This window comes from Leptidea sinapis, chromosome 22 (genome assembly GCF_905404315.1).
Source record: "Leptidea sinapis chromosome 22, ilLepSina1.1, whole genome shotgun sequence".
Lineage (NCBI taxonomy): Eukaryota > Metazoa > Arthropoda > Insecta > Lepidoptera > Pieridae > Leptidea > Leptidea sinapis.
This window is the reverse complement of record NC_066286.1, coordinates 1,431,695-1,453,864: the sequence shown is the minus strand read 5'-3', so window position 1 is coordinate 1,453,864 and position 22,170 is coordinate 1,431,695. Positions and strand designations below refer to the sequence as shown.

Here is a 22,170-nt window from a genome sequence, read left to right as displayed (position 1 = left end):
TTCATAAAACCCATACGTATCTATGGATAGGTCTTCAAAAATGATATTGAGGTTTCTAATATAATTTTATCAACTGAATTGTTTGCGCGAGAGACACAAAGTGGTAAAATGTGTGTCATCGACCTGTAACTTCTAAAATAAGAGAATGATAAAACTAAAAAAATATATGATGTACATTACCATGGAAACTTCCACCGAAAATTAGTTTGAACGAGATCTAGTAAGTAGTTTTTTTTAATACGTCATAAATCGTTACAACGAACTACAAGAACTTTTTTATTATGTTACTTGCTGCTACGGAACCATTTATGGGCGAAACTGACTCGCACTTGGACGCTTTTTTACTGTATTGTGACAGTGTGGTTGTCAAGGAAGTCTTTACCACATACTAACAAGGAGTGCTTGGAAGTTTTCATTTCATTCAACACTCGCGTGTATTGTTAGCCCCACGCGTTGGAATAACGCCGGAATCTTTTCATATTAATTTCTGCATGACGTTAACGGCCGGTAATTAGTTAACATCGACCTTCCGATAGACTTGTACTAATTGGCAATGCAAACATTTCATTCAACCAGTTGGGGTGAGCGGGCTTCGTGTACGGAATGTTTCATTACTGTGGAATTATTAAATATCTACGTCCTAAGTAAACCTGTCTGCCTTTACCAGCCGCCACTATCACGTCAGGAAGATAGGGGTTTGTCTTATTCTCGAACGGATTTTTTTTATGGAAGGGGAGGACAAGTGAGCGTACGGGCCACCTGGTATTAAGTTATCATCGCCGCCTACATTATTTGGTAACACCAGAGGATTCACAGGAGAATTGCCGGCTTTTAAGGAAGTCTCGAAAACACCCCACAAGAAAGCCCATTTCACAGTTTTTTTTAATACGTGGAAGAAAGTTCTTTGGAAACCGCACTTTGGAGGAACGCCACTTAACCAGGTGGTGGGGATGATATCCTAATTTGTGGAGTATCGTGCGAAGGTGGAATTCGGCGACAGAAATCCGGTGACACAGCTCTTGGGAACACTCCCCGTGATAAATGCGGTAGGAGACACACAATTAAGTGACGTCTCTACGCAACGCAAAGCGATCTTAGAGCTAGAAGCCTTAGTGTAATTTTATTGCTTAAATTACAATGTTGAAAGTGTAATTTTAATTTATTCCAGTTACAAGTCTTCGATTCCAACAAGGATGGTCGCTTACAACTCTCCGAGATGGCAAAGTAAGTTCTAAGTGATAAGGGTCGAAGAATGCAGTTTGAAAAAGGGATAAAAGTGATTCGTTTGCCAAGTAAAACATGTATATTCTGACATTCAATACTTATATTGTATATCTACTAATATAACATACTGTTATACAATACGAATATATTGGTCTCAGATTGTAACTTCCACCAAAACCTAAATGTTACAAAAAAAATCTTATTAATAATTTAGCTTCTTTGTAAAAAATTGTTTAACAGGTACTTTAATGTTACATAATATGGCAATCGATTAAAGAAACTCAAGTGTGTGAATTTAATTTTCTTTAAATTAAACAGTTTGAATATTCAAATATACAAATTTAATTTGAACCAAAATTTTAGGACGATGCGAGACTCGGTCCCGCATTCCTCTCGAGTTCCGCCTGAGCGCTCTTACTAATTGAGCCAACAGCTCTCTAAGTAACGCATCTTCAACTCACACATTGTAAATCTTCTTCGTCGTTACACTCTTAACAGAGTGGTCGTGGTCATCGCGAAGTGAAATCTTTTGGGGCAGATGTGATTCGCCCCACGAGAATTCGCCACGTTTCCCTGCTGGCCGATGGTCTGCTGCACTCATTAAATGGACCACCCACAGCAGACTTAATGTGGTCGGTCAATCGCATGGGCGACCTTCCCCGCCCTCTGGTGCCCTCCACTTTGCCCTGCACGACACTAACTCTCGCGCCGGAAGACGTGTCGGAAGAATGCGACTCTGTATTAACACCGAAAGGCGTTGTTTTATGCCAAGTTCTTGGAGGATTAGTTGGTGTTAAACTCGGTCCATAAAATTCCCAGTATTCTCCTTCAGCACCACATCTACAGAGTATTAATTTCCTTTTTTCGGCTTGTCGCAACGTCCACGTCTGCAGCATACAAAAATATGGGAAAAACAATTATTGTTTGGACGAGACGGATTTTCGTGGCTTTTGTGATGTTTCTTTTCTTCCATATTTTTTTCAATTTGTCTATCGCAGTTCTTTCTATCGCCATACGGCGCTTTACTTCATCTCTCATCCTCCATTGTTTGAGATTAAAGCACCAAGATATACATAAGATTGCAGGACCTCACAGTTTCAAATCTGCGTGAGGTCGGGCGAGTTATTGTTGGATCGATCTACAATCATCACCTTGGTTTAACTGCGGTTAATCTTTAATCCAAACTCTACACTCACGCGCTCCATTTTGAGAAATAGCTCTTCTTCTTCTCGTCGCAATTAAAGTAGTATCATCAGCGTAGCGCAAATTTGATATTATGTACCCGCCAATAGTAACACTATCTGTCCAGTCTTCGAGAGTAATGCTCATTATGAGTTCTGTGTAAGCATTGACCAGATCAGTTTGATGGTACTATTATCATTTCCTTGTATTATTTTGCTTAGATTTACTTGTAACCTCATGTGAAAAAATTATCTTAAAAATGTGCTGGTGATCATTTGTGGTTCTCATCCCTACTTTTACCTCACCAGATGATGTTGTATGTATATAAATACTTATTTTGCTAAACCAAAAGCATTTTACGACTGTTGATTATGAGGGGATCCCTCAATTACTTGATTACATCATAATTTTATTATTTTACTATAGAAAAAATTTAAGAGTTAAAAAGTATAGATAAGACGCATATTTTATTAAAGCAATTTCTTTTTATAATTTAGGTTGTTGCCCGTGAAAGAAAATTTTCTATGTCGCCAAGTATTCAAGGTGAGTGGTTTAACCAGTACTGTATTCCCGCCAAAACCAGCGGCCATTTTGTTTTGCTCACGGTCATTGTTTTTTGTGAAAGCGAGAATTAATTAAACATAGAAGATTTATTTAGTCTGTTTAATTAAAATAATACTTCACACAATATAAACGCTTGCACTGAAAGATTATAACAAAACTATAATAAATGACAAATTTTGGAATCGTCAATCCTAAATCAGCCATAGAACAATTAATATAGATAGTTGTTAATATTTTTAGCCTCAGAAATCAGAATACACAACAAGCCATAAATATACTTATTGAAAGTGGCAGTGTCACGCTGCCGTCTTTTGACGTCAGCATACCGGCGTGAAGTAGCAGCCTAGTGCTGCTATGTTTCGCATAGTTTAGTTCGAGGACCGGAGGCCATTCCCCCCCCCCTTCCCCCCAACCAAATACACCTTCCTTAAAGGCCGGCAACGCACTAGTAATTCCTCTGGTGTTGCAAGAGAATGTGGGCGGCGGTGATCACTTAACACCAGGTGACCCGTACGCTCGTTTGTCCTCCTATTCCATAAAAAAAGCCAGAAGCCGTCAACGCACGCAATAGAGAGGCAGAATAATCTGTATAAAACAGGCATACGATGAAATGGAATGGGATTACATTTCGTATTCTGTTAGTTGCATATTTAGAATTAATTTTATTAAAGCATTGAATTTATTAAAATACAAGCCATACAAGCGGTAATGTATGGAGCGTTGGTAACACTAAGCGGGGGCTGAGGCGCGGGCGGGGGTTTATTTTGACCACAACGCGCTACAGTGTTTAAGGGTATGTTCCGATATGCACTGCGACCACTGTACAGTTATACTGGTTACTATTTAAAACGGAACGCAATCCGGTATACTGTCAGCCGCATTTCTAGACGCGGCATTCAAATGAGTGTATTAAAGTTTTCTAGTTCATTAAAAAAACTGTTGTTGGAGTACTGTCAAATTAAAAATATTTTAATTATGACTTTAGGCACTCAGTCAAAACTGATCACGTGATCAAAGTACTGCGAGTACCTTACCTCGAAAATGCCAGTGCTCACAGTAGAATATGGCGGCGTTTTATGACGTCATATATTTCCATAGGGTACTGCGGCAGTATACTGGCAGTCCATAACGGAACGAATTTTTCTACAGTGATAGCACTGTGCAGTGCTCGCAGTGCATATCGGAACATCCCCTAAATTCTCTTTAACGCGCTGCGTAGAAATGTGATGACGAAGTGTTTAAATTCTCTTTGATGTTATTAAACACTTCTGGTTTGTTCTGTATTCTGAGCTGTCAACAAATCTATTTTGTAAATAGAATATTATTATATGCCCTATTATTTTTTGGAAAATCTTGAATTTTAAAACAATAGCGTGAACATAAACATTAAAAAATTTTTTAGATCTTTGGCATTGTCGGTGTGTTGTGGAAGTTATGGCGTTTTCACAAATAAACATCTTTGAGAAATAATATATATAGAGATTACATGATTAATATTGAATTAAAATGTTAAGATTTTTGGCAATAACGCCACCAGTCCTTAGGGCTATATTTCACCGGGAAACCTTATTACCATCATTCGCGCCACCGAGGTGTCCGTGAGCTACCAAACTAGACACCATACAGACACCAGAGTCATGACGCGTCCGAGCTGGGTGAGTCACCAAATTGGTTGCGCAACCAAACGGACACCAGGTGAGTAGCTCTCTATAGAGCTGTATATATTTTGTTGGTAGCGGCGACTGGTTGCGCCACCGCGACCGTGGTGTCCCGGTGTAATATAGCCTTTACCGTTATACTTCTATGTTTAATTATTATTATTGTACTAAGTATTTACTTCACAGCATTTTCACTTTCTCTGCATTTGATAGCATAATATATTTTGTTATTGTTTATTTAAGTTGCGCATGGTTTCTCACACATTTAATTATTAATAGCTTCATACATTTTGAGGAGGAAAGTGGATATACTTAGCACAGTTTTACAGTCTTTACAATTCCTTATCTAAAGAAACGCAATTGCGGCTTTTGCTATGGCGCACTACCACTACTGCGTATTATCTAAGATATAAAATTCTAATGTCGCGGTGTTTGTAGTTAAACTCCTTCGAAACGGCTTGACCGATTCTCATGAAATTTTGAGTGCATATTGGGTAGGTCTGAGAATCGGACAACATCTATTTTTCATCCCCCTAAATGTTAAGGGTGGTCCACGCCAAATATTATTTATTAATTTTTTTGACATTTTTTTTAAATTTGTTTGATTATGAGTCAGCATTAAAATATACATACAACTTCAAATTTTCACCCATCTACGATTAACAGTTACTTTTGTATCGCGATTTTAATATATTATTAGTTACCTTACTCCCCCGAAACGGCTTTACTGATTTTTACCAAATTTTATATGCTTATTTAGTAGGTCTGAGCATCGGCTACTATCTATTTTTAATCCCCCTAAATGTTTAGGGTGGTACACCCCAAATTTTATTTTTAATTTTTTTGGATGTAATTTTTTGTTTTTATTTTTTTATGATACAAAATTTAAAATACATGGAACCCTAAATTTTCAACCCTCTACGATCAACCCCTATATTTGTATCGCGATTTTTATATTATTCTGTTCCATCCACAAATCTGCTATAGGGTTGCAAGATGGCAATGGATCAATACTTACAATAATTGTAGTACGATAAATTTGGTAATTCTTAGAATCGTTTGCATCTACTTTTTACAACCCAAAAATATTTTTATTACTTTATATGGCAATATAACGTTTGCTGGGTCTGCTAGTAATATTTAATATTTGCGCTACGCACACAGCTTCCAAGAGTTGTCATAAAGGAGAATGACCAGCATTGTATGGAGTCTGGGCCACTTTCAAATATTTTTGTGTCTCGATAAATGCAGCATAAAATAAAGCTTGATAATTCTATTTTCAATCACAAAGATATTTTTCTGTTTGGAAACCCAGATTAAGAGAAAAACAATTTCAAAGAATGTTAGATTAGATTAGTTTGATACGAAGATAGCGCTCGTTTGCATGAACTTTACTACCTATGGCATACGGTATTTTACTGTGGGGTCATGCTGCTGACATTGATATAGTGTTTGCTCAAAAAAAAAATATTTAATTAAAAGGCATAAAAAGGCATAAAAGGCATTTATTTTCTCAAAATTGATTCCTTTAGAATTCTTTTTGATGTCATTTCTTATACTGCTAGATACTACTACCGCTTCGGAAACAAATGGCGCTCTGAGAGAGAAGAAGCGGCGCAAGAAACTCTCCCAGCATTCTTTTTTCAATAAAAATATACAATATTGTACAGTTGCTATAAAATAATCACAATCTAGTCCCAGGCTGTCCGATCATTTAGATATTCAGCAGTGGAGTAATAGGATTTACGACAGAGCCATTTTTTTATAAAACATTTAAATTTATTTATAGGTAATGCCTGAACAGTGGCTGGGACTTTATTGTAGAAGTGTATACATTTACCCTTAAAGCTATTATGTATCTTATGAAGCCTACTAGAATTAGTTACAAGCAATAAAATTAGTTACAAGCAATAGAACTAGTTACAAGCAATTTTAAGCAAAATTAGGCGTTACTTTGCGGAAATCCATAATTATACAAATGATTTAGGTTTTCTTTAGTGTTAATTCCGCCAATATTTGCTTCCAAAACAATTCGACACGTGTTTCGCCTCTACACGAGGCATCCTCAGGACGTGTTGTCACGCCAAAATCTGGCAGTCTCGTGCCAGATAGCAAATATTGGCGGAATTAACACCAAAGAAAACCTAAATCATTTGTATAATAGTGTTTGCTCTACAAAAGAGAGCTGTTCGTGCTATATATCAGCTTGGTTATAGACAGTCTCTCAAAGAAAAATTTAAAGAAATAAATATTATGACACTTCATTGTCAGTACATTCATGAAAATTTAATATATGTTCACAAAAATCGTCACGTTTTTTGCTCTTAATAGTGATTTTCATTATTATAACACTAGAAATAAGGGATTGCTTGTGAATAATTCTAGTAGGCTTCATAAGATACATAATAGCTTTAAGGGTAAATGTAAAACTGTTCAGGCATTATCTATAAATAAATATAAATGTTTTATTAAAAAACGGCTTTGTTTTAAATCCTATTACTTCACAGCTGAATATCGAAGTGATCGGACAGCCTGTGACTAGATTATGATTATTTTATAGCAAAAGCAATGACAGTACAATATTGTATATTTTTTAATAAAAAGATCGCAAAAAAATATAATGCTGGGAGAGTTTCTTGCGCCGCTTCTTTTCTCTCGGAGGCTTTTCTTTCCGAAGCGGTAGTAGTATATAGTATATTAGAAATGACATCAAAAAGAATTCGAAAGGAATCAATTTTGAGAAAATAAATGCCTTTTAACCTACAGAGTTATTCTGAACCATTAACTAATCTTGATTTAAAGAACGGTGTAAAATAAATATAAAACATAAGTATGTTATAATGAAGTCGCAACAGCTTACACAAATTAGGATCATCCATTTTCTGATTCTGTTATAGAAAAGTAGCGTATAAAATCTCCTACACCTGAATGTTACCTGGAAGAGATCGCTGAATAGCGATAAGTTCGCCTAATTGTGCTACCATAACTGTTATATACAATTTTTTTTCTTTATGTAATTTTAGTGCAATAAAGTATTTTCATTCATTCACATATTTCACCCAACGAAACAACTAACTAAACGGGTAGTAGCTAAAGTTTATATTTGTTCCTGGTATAAATATCAAATACTGGGTGGCCGAGAAGTTCACGTCCAAAGCTAAAATTTGAATTTGGCTCATTTTATTTGCCAATGTTCTGGAAGGTTTTTAAAAATAGTTAGAAACCATAGGCTCCCCATTTTTTTTGATACCTTGAACATTTTTATGAATTTAGCTGGAGCAGTTATCTTGAACTTACGACTCAATTCTAAACTAGTTCCGCATTGTTTAAACTATTCATAGTTTCTTATGTGGTTATTGCAACTGTAGTTATTAATTATCAGCAATAAAATTAACAAAAAATGTTCAAAAAAATTAGAACTCCTAAACCACAATTAGGTGAAAAAAGGGGAAAAAAATATTATCTCCTAAACTACACAAAATCTAACATACACAGGGGTGATTCGGATACTCATTACCATGAGGCTTTCAAATTTTAGCTTTGGACGTCAACTTCTCGGCCACACTGTATATCACCGTTGTTCGAAAATTCAGTAATCTGCGAATGTAAACATGTACATAGAAATAACATATCATTTTGCTTGGCTCAGCATTGTTATTGTTTCGCAAACACTCTTTTCTACAAATTCTGCATGTCTTTTACACATAGGTAACAAGCATTTGTTTTTTTATCGTGCTAAATACTTCAAAATTTCTTTTGCATTTTTTAACAATATGTCATTTTTTATACACGACACATCTCACTGATTTCTTTTAATAGAATCTAGATATTATAATATAACATTTAAATCTTTAAAAATACCTAACAATAATGTAGATTAATAGTTTTGTGGTTTGCTCTTATAGATGTAGGTTAATTGAAGGTTAAAAAGTAAAGTAAACATTTGGTTGAATTAGCACACATTAAAAATGGAATTTAAAGTGTCGAAAGTGGCTGTTGAAAGCTTTATGTTTATATATTCAAATATTACAAATCTTAGATAATTTAAACTTCTAGATAGACTCAAAGTTAAGTCGAAATAAATAGCGTCGAACTGTTAACCTCTATTGTCAGCATGGCACGTACACTAAACCAAAATGCAATATGATAACTAACTTTGTAAATATTTAATTTCAAATGACTTTCAAGCACTTCCCTCCCTCTAGATAACCTGTTTCAACATCAGTTCTATTTTCATGGACATACACTGCTATAGATAGATACCTGATACATAACTACATACCTATGATTTTCGTAACAAATTGAAATTAATTAGTATTCCTATTTACCTTATTATAAATGCACGTTAAAATAGTTATAAATATATTAAAGTTATTTTAAATAATGAAGTATAATTTGAGGAAATATACACTGTTTATTTTTCTATATATTATGGAATTTGGATTATTGCAATGAAACGATTATAATATTATATTATCAAATGAATATTTTAAAACAGAGCAAATAATATATTGTTAGTGGGGCTCACGTCATGTTTTGATTTTGAATAAACAAGTAAGCAAGTTGTTTACGTAGCAGTTACTGTACTATTTACTCGACCTTAATATGTGAGATATAAAGTCGAGCTTTCCTTGCCGTGGCACCTCTTGGATTTAATGAGTATCAGGAAATTTTACGTAACACCATCATTGCAATAAAAATATAATAATATGTTTAAAGTGCTGAAAAACATACAGAAAAATAGAGCTTCAATTTCTAAATTATTTTTTCGTTAGGAAGTACTTGTATAGCTGGATATCGACAAAATATGTTTGGCTTTCAAAATAATTGGGTGTAAATACTTACTTTTCCGACTGGGCATTGATTACAATATTATCTAAAACGAGTAGGATTGGGTTTTCTATACGATACCTAAAAAATCGATGGACGCCTGATGACAAGAGTTCACGTCCACCCAACATTACTGAGGAGTGGAGACTGCGCTACGAGGATAACAGGGATGATTGGCCAATTCAGTATCTCTCTCCCAACTGGGCCCGACAAGCTGGGTTATAAGTTAGATGATTGAACACCAATTCTACAAAACAGAGTAGATAAATTGCGGTGTGGTACGACGATAAAAAAAGGCGACCCTCTCGTATACACTTACCACCTGTTAACTATTATATTTCAACTTGCTTTTAAAAACAATACCATCCACTCTAAAAAGCTTACTGGTAATCCGTATATGGTACAGAAACTGGACAACAGATAAACATACCTACTTATAGGTGAAAGAGTTCGGCATATAAAAACCTTATGAAACTTCGTAAAATTAAATATATATAAGCATTCTGCACATGTAATTGTCAATTCAAAACTTATTTGAACCATTGCAATAGTTCAACTCTATATAGATCTATCTTATATCTATAGAGTACACATTTTTGTACACTAGTAACACACACATTCTATTGACGTGCCTGTCTCTATCTGTCTATTCACACTGCTGCTTGCACTGCACATAGGAGGGCATTGAGGTAAGAATACTCTCTCTTGTCTCTCTATTTGCACTTCTTTAAACCTTTTTCTTCATATAAGATAAAATAAACTGCACGAGATTGTCGTATGTGATTTTTACAAAATAAATGCAAGAAATAAATTTTTGTTACACTTTAAACTTGACGAATTCACGTAGTACTTACTAATATTACGATAATAAATTTATTTAATTAAAAAGCTTCATCTTCATGAAATATAACATAAATTATTTTTATAGATTATAGAGCTTGACTTTTTTATCGATATATCGATAAAAACGAATCTATAAGAATGAGATATATATCATGAGGTATTAATTTTCAGTTATGTAGAGTATGTCACTTATCTTCTTATGTTGACAGGGTGCAACAAAACTAACTAAGGATGATATAGAAAGAGTATTCTCTTTATATGATAGGGTAAGTGTATTAATCAAATTATATCATATTTACTTACTCGTCTTACAGCCGCCGGCTTTAAAGTTTCAAATTATTACACCTGTGACATAATATTTTGTTTTAAGCAAATATTAAAACTAGATCAAGGAACAAAAATATGAAAAAAACTTCTTATTAGCCTGAATGAGTATAAGTATACAGAGGAACGTCTTCTTAATGAGATTATGAAGACAAGCGGGTACAGATCATCTAATAGTACCTAGGTGGATGGACATGTTTGCCCGTGACAGTGCCACGATTGATGCATGTGTCGGTATGTGGCACTAAAAAAATACTCAAGTATAATATTATGGTTAGTGGTATTGCTGCCTGAAAGTGAACAATTGTACTTGTACTTAATAAAGAGGTTTGTATAGAATTGTTACGTATATATAACAATACTTATACTGATTTCTTGGGCGTGCATTACCTAAGATTTACTATTATAATTTAACTAAAATAATACATGAATTTTTTTCTTTACTATATGACATAGTAATATGAATATTTCATGACGTAGCAAACACAGAACTTAATATTGTTTTATTACTTATTTTTCTGTGATTCCCGTTCGAAAATTACCGTTAATAAAAGCATTTAAACAATTAAAAACTCATTTCATACGTTATACATTGTTTATTCATTATAGGTATCCATGATCCGTGGCTGCCCGATTCTATTTTGTTGAGGATGCTAAAAGTGAATAAAACTAAAAGTTGTTCTACAAATATTACGATTCCTAGATATAATAGCCAAAACTTAGCTCAAACAATATTCAATACTAAAATAAAAATATTTACTCTTTAATGACAACAAAGAAATATAGATATATTAGCTTCTATAATTATAAAGTGATTTGTAAATACATCATCTTTACAATAGTACCGATATACACTTCCCCAGAACCTTTCGAAATTGTATCAGAATGTTAAGGTTTGTATTGCAGATGTCTTATAACATAACCTGTCATTAATTGCGTTTAGTCTCCTTTATGAACAGTTATGGATACAAGACAAACGCACTTCACGATCACGGTCTACATATCCGCTGAAATTTTGATTTGATCCCAGAGGTGGGCTTCGGTAATAGACTAAACCGTTTCTTATTGACATTGAGTACTTTTAAATAAATGTAATATAAAATACAATGTGTAATTCACTTATTTTCATAGCTTAGTCTTACAAAATCTAAGCCAAGAAGGGATATTTGTAACTATTAACTCATAATATTTTTAAATGTTTCAGGATAACAACGGCTCTATAGAGAATGAAGAGCTACGAGGTTTTCTCAAAGATCTTTTAGAACTAGTTAAAAAGGTAAGTTTGTAAGAAATAAGATAATTTTCAACTTAATTAATTTACCATTACCGATGTTGATCAGTATTGTTGATAGTAACAGCACATTTGTATGTTAAATTTCTCGCTTAGTTACAGAAAGAATTAATGAATCGAGTGTCCCTTTGCATATACCCTTAAGGATTATTCTCGAATGATGTCGGATAGTGTCATAGATATAAAACAATTAACAGGAGAGAATATAACATTTTTTTGCATACTCCACCTTAATATGTGAGTCACAAGGTCGAGATTTTCTTATGTCGGTAGGTTTTGTAGTAAGGTGATCTTAATCGTACAATAGATCTCATTGTAACACTGTATTTACGGCATTTACATCATTGAATTCTATAACTATCGCGAAATGCTTAAAGTTTTGCGTATTTTGTCCCTGTGTTGTCTGAAAAACTGGTGGGCAAGCATCATTGCTATCACTTAATATACATTCTTTGTATGCCTGCCTGCTGTTTCCCAATCCTGTTAGACGGACTTCCTCCGTTTATTGCTCAGCCCTGTTTTGATTTACGCATAAGATAAGGTTAGTAGTTGTTCCGATCCATTTTACAGCCTCGGATCCCCCAATTGGCTAGTTCATTTGCAACATCATTATCCCGTGAGTTGTTGTATCCTTTAATCCATTGCAGAGTTTTTCTTTTCGTGTTTGCAATGGATTGGAAAGCGTTCTGACTTTCCAGCATAAAGACAATTTCAAAAGAATGTGCAACTATAGCACATTTTTAATTGCACCGTTTAAATCTTGCACGTCTTTTTAACAGTGCCAGATAAGACTCCGTTCGTGCAGAAGTCTGCCCTTTTTTTACCTAGCAATAATGCATACAATTTTTTTACGATAATCCGCCAACCTTGCGGAATGGCTTTATTGCGAGGCACCACGAATTAGATGTTTTTAGTGTTAGTTTATATGAATCTAAGAAAGATTTGGCGTTGCTGTAAGCATACCGAGAATATTATCATTTAAATAATTAAACAAGATATTATTAAAAATATTTTAATGTTGTAGGATTACGATGCTCAAGACCTGCTTGAATTTGAAGAGACTATTCTACAAGGAGTGGAATACAGCAGTGAAGGGAAAATTAGTAGGAAACAATTAACTATGATACTTCTAGCGCTCGCAAAACACAACCAGGAAGAAGATCCGGAAACTTAAAAGCCTCACGTAATAATACAAATCCGTCCTGTAACCCATGTATCCATTACGACTCATGTTTTATTTGTAAAATAAATCTTTTAAGGAAAATAAATGAAAGACCGGACTCTCTCTCTCCGACCGTACTCTTCAATAGATTTATTGGAATATAAAGTACCCACATTTATAATATAGCCTTTTTACTAAGGATAAATGTATTAATTTGTCTTTTCTTGATATAGTAATCGAATGACTGGCATTTAAGCGCAACAAAATAGTTTTTATTTATCCAATCAGATCGAGTAGTTGAAAGACTGCAAAGTATTATACCAGCATGAAAAATCACAGTCCCGGCAACTTAAGATACGGCTATTATCTGCAGGAATTGCACCTAAATAAATTTATTTTTTTATTTTAAACTTAATTAATTAAACGAACTTAATACACGAAAAGCTTATAAAAATAACCTTGATATAGCAATTTAGTATCAAATTATTTGTCTTTAATTTGTTATTATTATAATTCACTTCTATTTTACTATTCTGTAATATTAATGTTTTATTTAACCGAACTTGTTGTTGATTATGATGATATAAATGTATTTTTACTAGTCAATTTAACTTAAATAAGGAAAACTTATTAGATTTGTGGTAGTTATTTTTTTCTAAATGTCACACTTATGTACGTCGATTAATATGTAAATTAATCCTGAATCAACAGCGCTTTACAACTTTATGTGCTTATAATAAATTGATAATAATTAATATTAAATTGATGATAATTAATAAATAATAAGCACACTGGACAAAAAATCAATATCAAAATTGAAAGTGTTACAGAAATAATTTAATAATCGATTGTATAATTGTATCGAACACTAACACGGCACATCACTATGTCCACAAGTCATTTAGTCAAACTCGCAATGAGAATTTCTCCATCTTAGTACCTACATGTATCGCGAGTTGAATGAAGAATTCAGGAATGCGATAGTGCTGTGACTTATTTATAATTAATAACCATAATCATGAGTTTGTCGATAAATTTATACAAAGTTTTAAATTTACCAATTTAATTATATCTCAAATTATTGTTCTGCCTTTCTTCAATACACATGTCTAAAAAAATTGCACCATTAATTCTCGTGCTTCTGCGATGAATAAAAACTCGTTTTTTTTGGAATCTGATGGACACGGATCAATCATTATTAAAATAAAAATAAAAACACGGGATCAGCATTAACACAATGCACGGTAAGCGTACGTTAACTGACTAGGACGGCACATTCAACGTAGGATATCGTACCTACATTTCTCATATTTTCGGCTCTATTCTACGAAATATCTGCGTTTAATATTTATTAATTGCAAAGATCTCGACTTATATATACTTAGATTAAGTTTGGTGTGCGCTTTTACTAAAAGGGTAAAAATAAAGCTTTATGTATTGATGTTAAAAATATATTTAGGTAAGTGTTTAGATATTTTGATGTAAAACTCTTGGTGTTGTGTTCAATTATGTGAATTGTTAAAGATTTTCTCAAAATAGGCTCACATTCGTAAACGGTAATTCAAACTGCGGAAGTGCATTGTTATATAGGTATACGAGTGGTAAAAATTTGTACGCGGTGCACATTACTTTATTGCAGTAATGTCATTGCCGACGGTAATATCCTTCCTTTTACCTAACTGTCATTCATTCAAACTGTTGACTTGATTTTTTCCGCACGGTATATCCGGTAAACTTCAGTGACATATGAAAATGTAGGAACCACAGATTACTTAGAAGAAATTAATATTTAAATAAAATATTTTTTAAAGGATTAAAACGACTGTAATTGCAGCTGTGTTTTTACATAAGATTTTGCGTAAAAGTTACGTTTTTATTATTATTTCAGTCCCCCTGAAAACTTGCTCTGTATAGGTCACGAAACGTCGGGCTTACTATGTACCTATACCTAACTGGTAATTAATTATTCAGATTTAATTATTGTTTAAAAAATGACAACCCTAAAGTCGTTAGAAGAGGTTAGAGCTACGCGATAGATGGACAGGCAACTTGTAGGTGAATATAATTGTAGGTAATTAGCGCTATGCGATCTAAATTAGACCTAATTAAATCGTAGCAAGAGTCCCTATTTCTTCAACTGATTTTGCGGAGTGAATCTTCTTTACCTTTACTATGATGTATTATGTGTATGTGACTTAGAAGTCAGATTTTATAGGACTGTCAGGACTCAATAGAACATACAAGATTCTTCCGGCTCTGTCTCTCAGTCTTTTACATAATAATGAATAGTTGAGGCATCTACCATACCATTGATATGCAGAATAAAAAGTGTAGGTTCCAGCAATATCTGTCAACAACGACCTGTATGCCGCATCCAGTCAGGAAACTGGTGGTCCTTTTGGATACTTGCAATTCTTGGGAATTCCAAATGTTTCGAGAGAAGCGCCTTAAAAGGCATTACATTCATAGCCCTACTGTTAGTCGTTGGTCAAAAAGGGCACCCACTAGGTAAACCAAGAGCCGGCGGTTAATTATACTTTCCGTGATTTCAGAGAGCAAGGGATAATAGAAATAGTGATAGCAATATTAAAACACAGTTAAAATTACACGCGTTTTTAATCTTTTAAAAAGTATTTTATGTAAATGTGTAACTGTTAATCAGAGAAAATACTAAGTAGGTTATATGTTTTGTATGAACCAGCACAAACTTGCGGGGAAAATCCGTAAATTTATGTACTACCGGAATTTTTATCGCACGAATACCTACTCTGTGGACTTCTTACATTGACGAGTGATGTTCGAACTTTGAAATATATTTCTGCATGAACTCGTCTTAAGGATGAAGGGTTATATCATTTATAATTATATTTTTATTGGCAGTTCTAACTGATGAGAGGTATAAGAGGTAAAAATTATCATTAAACCAAATAGGTATAATATTGTAAAATCCAGCAGTACAGACAATCTGGTATAGGAGGAGAAGAACTCACTAGTGCCAACCTTTCAAAACCAACATAAAATAATCAGTAATTTTGTTTTTGTCTTATTTTCGTTTTGAAAGCGTACATAAACAAGCAGTTTTTTGTTATGAAATGATAAACAGTAATTTTACCATCTTAGACAATTTATACGTCTAGATAGTCTCTTTCTCTTAGACAACCGATGAAAACGGGCCAGGTTTAATACTTTAGTGCGCGTGAAAAGCTACGTTTTACACTCGCGATTTGTATGACATGACACTTTGCGTTAGTGTGCGTGCATTGCTCAAAATAGACGTAAATACTAAACTCAATTTTTTTCGACGTTTTCACAGCTGTCATAGTCCATCAAGACGTATAAAAATGATCTAAGCTTACTATAGTAGGTAACATGAAGGCATCTTTTGAGATTTTTTGAGAATATAATTTTTTAATGTAAGGGCCTACGTTAGCTTTGGATATTTTAAAGCTTTGAGTAAATCATAATTGTGTTGTATTATCAGTTCAAGCTCGGCAAATAGTCAGAAAATAAGCAGTCAATTACTTATCTCAATTTAATAATGGAATCAAATAAATTGTGAAGATTCTATTAAGATAATATAGAACCAGTACTTAATAATTTTATTTCTTACAAATCACTATAATTCTAGACTGTGTATGCCAAATATCAAATTAAATGCCAAAAATGAAGACAATCATTAAAAATAAAACTTATCACATGAACACATATTAAGTAGTATGAATACGACGAACTAAAAGTTCACAGTAAGAATTTCGTTTTTAAAACAAAATTCACAAATCAATGTATTCCTAGTAAGAAAAGAATAAACCAAAACTATCAATATTAATAATTATGATTATATAAACAATAAGTGTATCTATGTGAATTATTTAACTACTAATAAAATAATGTTTAGTTTTGTGTACCTACTCAAAATTTAATAACTTATTTGCGGAATAGAAACCCCAAAGATTGTAAAATAATAATATTTCAATACCTAAGTACCTATTCAAATATATTATTTGGCTGAAACGATTTCTTAGGAGCAATTAGCACTTATAACATTATTGTTTGACTCTATAATTATGTGCTTCTTAGAGTTCAATTTCCTTCTTTATTGCTCGTATTTCAGGATGATTCTCAGCCGTCTGTTCAGGAATTAATAAAAGGCTTTTGAAAGTTTTCTATAAACTTCGTGTACTGAGAGTGTGCCTACGGTCCCTCTCATAATTTCGTACATTAATTAATTGCAGGAAGCTTCCTTCAATAGCTATTGAGACTCTTGGCAACCCTGATTTGACAGAACACAGAGATGTCAAATACGTCAACTTGATTATAATTTATAGCGCGCTCTATAACGGATTTGACATCAAAGAGGATGTAAATAAACATTCCGATAAAATTCTAAAAACACGATTCGTATTCTCGCTGTTGGTTTTAAATGCATACTGCATATTTTAATTAATTTGTGCTTATAATATGTTATTGTTTTGACTAAATAAGATTTTATAAACGATATGGACATAATTTATTATATAATTAATTTATAATAACCATAAATTAATAATAAATAAAATAATGGAGTGGAATATTTTAGAAATAAAATTATGGTAAACAAATTCAATTAACAATAAAATGTCAATTGTCACGATGACAGCTTGTAATTGACGTTGTCATTTATACGTTTTTTTTCCCTGGAAGACACCTATCAATAATATATTTTTAATAACGTAAAAAAAAATTTTTCGGTATCGGTTGACCATAAAAGCGCAACAGACATTGAAGCGCCTGATAACTAATATATGAAGCATGTGTGCGTGAACAACCGTTTTCTATCTATCACGTCCCAGTTGGCGTTATGGAATAAGGCCGACTCTCAGTCACTTAGCAGATTTTCTAGAGATTAGTGATTTGTGACACTCCCTGAAATACGGGCAATTATTTTCAATACTCTTATAGCAATAATAAGACGCGAATAATGATAACCATTTTATCATAATATTTTATACTAATTACATAATTCATAATTTACTGTAAGTCGATGTGATAATATATAAATGTTATAAGAATAATTTGTTTTTGTATAACCCGCTAAAGTAAGGTTGTTGTCAAAAAATAGTTATTCCTGGCACTGTATGTTGACGCAAATAAAGTATTTATATTTGTAGAAATGTTTTATTATTGTGTGAAATGATTTTCATCAACCTAATTTAATATTCTGATTTAAACCCCTTATTATAGCTCGCATATACTAGTACTTTTCATACCTTTTTATTATAAATTAATAAGGTCCTTGTTCCAAAAGGTATCTTAAGAATCGATTTTGAGTTAAAGCACCTGGGTTGAATATTTTATGAGTAGTAAAATCTAGCATTATATTAAAGTAGCACGTTACGTTAGTGCCACTTTGAGGTTATTTCCTAGATATTACTCGCGCCAGCCCAAAATTATCTTTACTTCAAATTCAAATTCAAAAACACTTCCGCTACTTCGTAAAGGGTTGAGCTAATGAGAAGAAGTAGCAAGAAACTCATTGCCACTCTTTTAAGTCAAGATTTACATTTTAGTTGTTTTACAAATCATTTCAATTACAATATATGCAAAGTGACGCAACAAAAATACTCAAAAGTCAAAAACTGAAAGGCTTACATGAGTAAGTCAAAAAAAGAAAAAAAAAGTAAATTAATACTTATTAACAAGAGTTATTGAGTATAGTAGATGCATCAATCTACACATACCGTAAATAAATAGAGGCATTATGTGAGCATTTCATAAAATAAAATATATAATAACTTTAACTTTAAAGGAAATAATAATAATAATAATAAAAACACATCAAGCAGACCTCCCGGTAACAAGATCATCCAGCCCCCACGAGTAGCACCCGTTCACGAGCATGACGCATGGACCAGCCATCGCCTCCCTCGACCATATTTTAGGGAAGAGAACGACCCGCCCCACGTCGCCGCCACAAGCAGAGGCATTTAAGCGAGCATGACGATACCTGCCACGAGAAATCTTCAATATGTATATCGCTTTCATGGGTTCTCGGGTTAGGAAAGGAGGAATTTAGGACTACTTTTAAATCCAAGATGGTGGCCGCGTTTAATATGAAATTCATACCTATGGCTTGTGGTTATGACCCAACAGTCTGTATCGGCCAGGAAAAGAGCTCTCTCTAGAAAAATTGCTATATTTCATTTTTTTTTATTTATTTAAATTACAAGTAAGTGTATATTATGCAACAAAATAAACAATACCTAGCATAGATTTAAGCAAATATGAATACATTATTTTAGCTTCTTGGATCCATTTCGTATAGGTGACGTGGGGCTAATAACGCCTCCGACTGAATTAGCACCGTCCCATACTACGTGGGGATTTAAACACGTGGAACTCACTTTATGTGTAATAATTATTAATATTTACTAATCTGTCCAAAGCATATTTTATTGGTGTTTTTTTTAAAGTGAAACTTTTATTACATCGTCTCAAATTTTTTCATCTGTGTGTTGCATGTCGCGTGACGGTCGTGTGGCGCCTATAGTTCGCAGCAGCTGACCGTGTAATGTCAAGTCAAAGTCAAAAAAAAATCTTTATTCACTGTAAAACTTTATAAGTTATTGAGTGCAGTCAGGATGAAATACAAAAGTTACAATAGCATTCAAATGAGTTTAACAATATTCATTAACAAAATTTAGAACATTAATTCCAACTATCTTTATCATTCAAATAATTTTTCACATTATAATAGGCCTTAGATGTTAATTTATTTTTTACGATACATTTAAATTTTTTAATTATTAATATGTAAAGAATAGGTATAGGTAATAGTATAGTATATAGGTAATAATTAATTAGGTAATTTTTTAATTTCATTTGGGAGTTAATTATAACACAATCCACTTTAAAAGATTTAGCAATTTTACGGAGCCTAGTAGACGGAATGGAATGTATAGACTATTACTCATATCATTCCAATTTTCCAAGCATAAAATTAAGTTTTTATTATATTAAATTTTTAGGTTAATGTCTATAATGTAAAAAGAAGTTTCACTTTTACCGTGTTTTCATAAAACTACACAATCCTTTTTTTATTTTTAGTCCCGATTATTACCTCCCATTTTTGTCAAAGCCTCATTAGCAGGAAACATAAAAATAGACTGATAACTATTTAATTTACGACTGAACTTTGTTCTTATAGTATATTCCGTAATATTACGGATAATTTAGACTTTAGAGGAATGGCACGAGATGATATTTAAGAAAAAGCTATCAAAGTGACCTTAATATACAGTTTTATTGTAAAATATTGTATTTCTAATTTAATTAGGTGTATAGATTTGAGTTTACATAAAGTACGTTATTTCTATCCAAAAAATCACCAACGATCGATTTTATAAGTTTGCGGTACACAACTATTCAGCTTGTAAACAAACTACTCAAAGGGCGGTAAATAAATTAACTAGTTAACAACTGACATCTATTATCAACAGCCCATAATATAGTCTTACGATATAATATCACATTCCCACCGAAAATTCTATGAAGTTGGTTCTTGTTGTACAAGATTCTACAATAATATACGAAAATTATTATTTACTTAAGCAAGGATCGTGTCAGGCGTCAGCTGATTAACATTATTAATTAGTGATGTGCACAGATTTTTTTTCTTAGCTTTACCCAATATTTAGTATCTAAACCATATTAACAGGAGATTTATATAATTATAATACACTGGCCTTCAAAAGTAAGTTTCACACTTTTAAAATTGGAATAACGTTTTAAGTTCACAAGATATACTTTCGAAATAAAAAGGACTCCAAAGAGAATTTAATTTTGTACATAAAAACTTTATAGTCGGTAACCTTGTTTTAAGAATTGGCTGAAAAAAAACTTCAAAAACAAAACCATTCCTTTTTCAAAGTGGACGTTTCCGAATTACAATTTTTTCCATTCACTTTCACATTCACTTTCTGTTTTAAATTTTTTTCAAGATCGATGGGTCATGTTTTAAAAAATTATGCTAAAAAGCACATAACATTTATTTATCATGCCTCTTTCAGTTGAAGAATGTGCTAGGATCATGGCTTTTCTGGAACTAGGCATCAGTATGCGTCGCACTGCAAGAATGGTGGGTGTGACGGTACGAACGGTCCACAAGGTAAAGCGAAGGTACGAAGAGACTGGACACCATCTGAGGAGACCTTGTAGTGGCAGACCCAGGTGTACCAGTGCCCGAAAAGATCGTTATATTATTTCCACTGTGTTAAGAAATCGCCACCAAAATGCAGTTGAAGTCCAGCAACAGCTACTTCAGACCCGAAGGGACTACATTAGTGACAGTACAGTGAGAAGAAGACTTGCTGAAGCAAATTTGAAACCCCGAAGTCCAGCGAGTGGCCCAAAACTTGAGAGACAGCATCGAGTAGAGAGACTGCGATACGCCCGTGAACACATGCAGTAGGATGAAGAAGAATGGTCAAGAATTTTGTTTGCAGATGAGTCTCGATTCTCCCTGTACACTTCTGATGGAAGGCGAAGTGTTTACAGGCGACCTGGCGAGATATACCTTCAAGCCTGCATCTCAGAAAGAGTCCAATACGGTGGAGGCAGTGTACATGTATGGGTTGGCATATCTTCAGAAGGTCGCACAGAGCTAGTAGCCATAGAAAATGGCACCCACACTGGGCAAAGATATGCTCAAGAGATTCTCAATGAGTATGCAGGGCCGTATTTAGCAAATATGGGTGATGGATCGATGCTGATACATGATAATGCCCGGCCACACACGGCTCATATCGTACAAGAGTATATTCAGGAGGTCGGTATCAGCATGATGGCTTGGCCATCAAGAATTCCTGATCTCAACCCGATTGAACACGCCTGGGATGAGCTTGGCAGGCTAGTCAGAAATCGCAGACCACCACCTACTACCCTCAGGGCACTAGAGCAGGCCCTGGTAGAAGAATGGGAGAATATTCCCCAACATCGGCTCCGAAACCTAGTGTTCAGTATGCCAAACCGGCTCGAAGCTGTAATCAGGGCTCGAGGAGGCAATACCAGTTATTAAAAATTAAATAACATGTAATACATTTTAGTTGATTTTTTTT

The 22,170-nt window shown here is 33.5% G+C and overlaps 1 protein-coding gene across 2 annotated transcripts in view; it reads left to right on the top strand.

Moving 5' to 3' along the window:
• Positions 1-18,232, top strand: part of LOC126971009 (calbindin-32) — a 111,362-nt gene extending 93,130 nt beyond the window's left edge. The window contains exons 8-12 of one of the 2 annotated variants that reach the window (XM_050817180.1): positions 1,169-1,224; positions 2,904-2,949; positions 10,511-10,567; positions 11,830-11,901; positions 12,941-18,232. In XM_050817180.1, coding sequence (XP_050673137.1) covers positions 1,169-1,224; positions 2,904-2,949; positions 10,511-10,567; positions 11,830-11,901; positions 12,941-13,090 — 381 coding nt within the window. In that variant the 3' untranslated portion in view covers positions 13,091-18,232. The remainder of the gene's footprint in view (positions 1-1,168; positions 1,225-2,903; positions 2,950-10,510; positions 10,568-11,829; positions 11,902-12,940) is intronic. The other variant, XM_050817181.1, reaches the window with a different exon arrangement.
• The last annotated feature ends 3,938 nt before the right edge of the window (positions 18,233-22,170 follow it).